At 44.9% G+C, this 4,276-nt stretch overlaps 1 protein-coding gene across 1 annotated transcript; it reads left to right on the forward strand.

Annotated features, from left to right (window-relative positions):
* Positions 1-2,205: 2,205 nt before the first annotated feature.
* LOC134159418 (olfactory receptor 8U3-like) lies at positions 2,206-3,990 on the forward strand. The gene is made up of 2 exons (XM_062610313.1): positions 2,206-2,341; positions 2,605-3,990. Exon 2 carries the CDS (start codon positions 2,618-2,620, stop codon positions 3,575-3,577), a length of 960 nt encoding a protein of 319 aa, XP_062466297.1. The 5' UTR covers positions 2,206-2,341; positions 2,605-2,617; the 3' UTR covers positions 3,578-3,990.
* The last annotated feature ends 286 nt before the right edge of the window (positions 3,991-4,276 follow it).

Consider the following 4,276-nt stretch of genomic DNA (forward strand, 5'->3'; position numbering starts at 1 on the left):
AATTGTAAGCAATGGAATTCATAACTGAGAATGATGAACTGTGCTGAGACCACCCAGTGGTAAGGAGAATTTGGGCACATCAAGGGCTCATCCCATTCATATTAAGGGGTGTTGTACATTCATCTGAAGTCCTATTTACTTAAATGGTGAGGTAAATGGAAATAAGCTGGAAATAAGCACCCACATGCCATGTCCATGACCAGCTCATATTAAAGCACACCAGGGAAAACCAAATTGTCTATGTCACTTACAAATTAAGCCTGTTGATGGTGACTTAGGTCGGGGGAAAAGTGTCTTCTACTTGTGGTCAACAAAGGAGCCACAATCAATGCAATTAAATGCTGAAAAGTTAGGAAGGACAGAGGCCTTTGAAATCAGACCAGAAAATAACACTTGAATGTAATGTTCGATTTCTCACTCTACTTGCCCTCACTGAATAGACTATCTCCTAAGTTGCCCATGTAGGGATAGGATCTGGGTGGAGAGGGACTGGCAGAACAGTGAGCACTGGCTGGGCTGTTGGGTGCAGAGGGTGACAGATTCTAGTCTGCAGGAGCCCAGAGACTGCCACAGGGGTTTGTCTTCTAAATCTGTCTAATCAGAACCAAAAGAGAATGTCATGGGGTGCAGGACCCATCCCATAGTATCTGAGCAAGAGCAGGAGGGCAGGAACAGAGACCTGGGCCAAGGTCAGCCAAGATTCCAGGGTGTCAAGCAAGTAAGGGATTATGAGGCAGGTCCAAGACCAAGCCAAACCAAGCCAACACAGGTCAAAACAATCCCCTGATCAGGGTCAGGTTCAGCAATTGCTAGGAAGATACATGAGCAAGCTTTGGTCACCATCAAAGGATCCCATAGATGTGCACAACTCCTGCTAAAATGAAAACAAAAACTCAAAAATAGCCCAACTTCCCTGGGCTGAGCTTAAATAGAGGTGGGGGGCAAATGGGTGGAGGGTGGGGATGAAGCCCAGCTGAGGCTGCTCAGGGGGATAAAGGCCTATTAGTTCACCCTGGGACAATTCATCACTGCCTCAAATGCCCATTTCTCATCCTTCAATACAGTGGAAGCCCTAAGGCACCAGCTCAGGTGTTGGCCATCCAGGCACTATATGTGGATAATCCCACTGGGGCTGGAAAACTGGGCACTCAAGTGTTCACAGAGGGATATCAGCAGCTCCAGAGAAGGAGTCACTTGTGGTTCCTGTCGCATTTAGGGACCCTCTACAAGATCTGAAATGTCTCTAAAGCCATTCTTATTCTGTTGGCAACGAGAGATAGAATGCTTGGCATAATCCACAAGTATGTCAGAAGCATCCCAAGAGCTGCTCATCACTGGTGCTGCTGTGTAGCTGTGCTCAAAGACAGCTCATGACTCTCAGGTGCCCAAGCACCACAATGCCTTTCAGAGGTGATTTCACACCCTTTGCTTTTCCTTTTCTTTGTTTTCCTCTGCGAAAGCATGAGCAGCCCTGGAGGCTTCCTCCCAGGAGAGCACATGCAACTGTATTTACAGCCCCAGCACCACAAGCTGGGCTCTTGGAGTCTGGCAGGAGCTCCCCTCTCTTCACATCAGGTGCTTAACAGAAGTGATGCCGGTACGTAGATGTTCTTTGCTGCACTGGGGATAAATCCTTGGCACCCATCCCTCGGTGGCAGAGGGAAGGCACAGGAGGTAACACCAACACAAAGCAGAGCCTCACCTGCAGTGAGGTAGTGGGTTTGATTCTTCATGTTCTCTCGTCCTCTTTGGTAAAGCTGTGTAAGAAAACAGCCTTACCAATGTGGGTTTTCTTTATAAGAAGAGGGAGCAATGTCTGATGCATGTTGTGTTTCTTTTACATAGGCAGCTAAAGCAAGATGAACTGATTTATTCAAGAGTTAAATGAGGATGAATCTTATTCTGTTATAAAGAAATGCAGCATTTCAGATTGTCAACAGAATATGGTCACTAACAAATCAGCCTTTGAATTCAGCCTCTTATAACATCAACTCCTTTTTTAGGTCAAGCAACATAATGCCCATAGGTTGAGGGTGCTTCAGCATGCTGGAACTCAGAAAGGTAGAAATCATGACTTTAGCAATGTGAATTTTATCCTTTTTGAATTATGTATAACACTTTGATAAATGCAATTTTAAGACTGGCATTACAACTAAAAACCAAAGGAAAATTCTGGAGGTCATTAATGTGTAAGCTATGATTTCAATGGGAATGTGACTTTCTCTTGCTCAAGGTTTATGTGTGCTCCTATGAGGTTCCTCTAAGCTGTCTTCTGACACAAACTGCCTCCAATCTGAAAGTGAGTAAAGATCTGATTCTTCACTCAAACCTGAAAAATCAGGTGCTTGAATAAATCCATAGTTTATGTTTCTCAGCATAGAAGAACAAAAATGGCATTTTTTGCTCATCGCACTCTCTGTTCTTTTTCAAATACCTCAAATGAAGAACAAAATCATATAATTTTGGTTTAAAAAATACAATACAAAATATTAATTCCACCAAAACATGGCAGTTAAACTGGTGATCGATTGTAGTTAAATATGGTCCAAAAGTGAATTTCTGTTTGCAATGATTTTGATGTTTTCCTTCCTTTTGCCTTGGTAGGTAACACCTGGTCATGAGAGGAAATCACACGCAGACTAAATTCATCCTGTTGGGAATTACAGACAGCCCATATGCGCAGACCCCTCTTTTTGTCTTGTTTCTATTGATTTACATTGTCACTTTGGTGGGGAACTTTGGCATTATCATCTTGGTTCGGGTGTCTCCCAGCCTCCATACCCCCATGTACTTCTTCCTCACCCATTTTGCCTTCACTGACATCTGCTATTCCACAGTCATCTCCCCCAGGATGCTGGCAGACCTGTTATCAGAGGACAAAACCATTTCTTTCACTGCCTGCATGATGCAGTTCCTCACCTTTGCTTTCTTTGTCACTATTGAGTGTCACCTCCTGGCCATGATGGCCTACGATCGGCACGTTGCTATCTGCCAGCCCCTGCTTTATGTGACCATCATCTCCAGCCGTGTCTGCTGGCAGCTGGTAGCATCATCCTACCTATTCGCCTTCCTCAGTGCCATCATCTACACATGGTGCGTGTTTGGAGGTTCCTTCTGTGGTCCCAACCGCATTGACCACTTCTTCTGTGACAAAGTTCCTGTAGTAAAGCTCGTGTGCTCCGACACCCACAGCAGCGAGATGCTCATCTTTGCCTTCGTCACCATCAACGTAGTGGGCACGAGCGTGGTCATTTTACTCTCCTACATCTCTATCATCCGCACCGTGCTGAGGATGTGCTCAGCACAGAGCAGGGCCAGAGCCTTCCACACCTGTGCCTCCCATTTGATGGCTGTTTCTATATTCTTTGGGACAGGATTCTTCATGTACCTACAACCTTCTTCTAGCCATGGGAGCCTGGATAAGGTGGCCTCCGTCTTCTACACCGTGGTCACCCCAACGCTCAACCCCTTCATCTACACCCTGAGGAACAAGGAGGTGAAGGGGGCTCTGCTGAAGTGCGGGAGGAAGTTGTTCAACCACTGGCAACATGCAAGACTTGTATCATGCAGGACATGAATACTCTACATCAAGTGAGAACGCCTAAACTAATGGGATTTTCCACTAATCCTCATGACTTTATGTAGGTTCTTTCACAGTTCCTGCACAATAGTCAGAGTATTTAATGAGAAATAGAACCCCCATCACATCTTCCTTGGAAGGAAACCAAGAGGAGCAGGAACCTCAAACTTCATTTCACTTCTCAGCCACCAGCGTGTAGGAAGAGATTACCTTGAATTATCCCAGGCTTCTTTTTCCTCACAGGAAACACCAATCAGCTTTATTCAATTCTCACTTTTGTCACTGATAAATATCCACTTTTCTTGCAAGATTCTTGACCTTGTCCCTCAGCTCCAATATGTGTAATATGTGTTTATGTGTGTAAATATATATATGTGTGACAGAGGAATACAAATAAAATGTATAAAACTGGTATTACAATAAAGTGACACATATAGACTTAGAGAATCACAGAATTGTTTAGGTTGGAAAAGACCTTTAAGATCATCCAGTCCAACCATTCCCCAGCACTGCCAAGGCCACCACTAACCCATGGTACTAAGGTCCTTGTCTACACGGTTTAGGACACTTGTAGGAATGGTGACCCCAGCTCTGCCCCGGGCAGCCTATTCCAATGCCTGAGCACCCTTTTAGATATTTCCTGAAGTCAGCTGACTGGGAGGGTACTGTCCAAATGGAAGGTGGTAGCAGTGATCC

Source organism: Pezoporus occidentalis, unplaced genomic scaffold (genome assembly GCF_034315485.1).
Source record: "Pezoporus occidentalis ecotype Australia unplaced genomic scaffold, CSIRO_AGI_Poc_V1 ctg1451, whole genome shotgun sequence".
In the NCBI taxonomy this organism is placed as follows: Eukaryota; Metazoa; Chordata; class Aves; order Psittaciformes; family Psittacidae; genus Pezoporus; species Pezoporus occidentalis.

Coding starts and splice junctions, on each gene's coding strand:
- LOC134159418 (XM_062610313.1), top strand. CDS start 2,618: ATGAGAGGAAATCACACGCAGACTAAATTCATCCTGTTGGGAATTACA.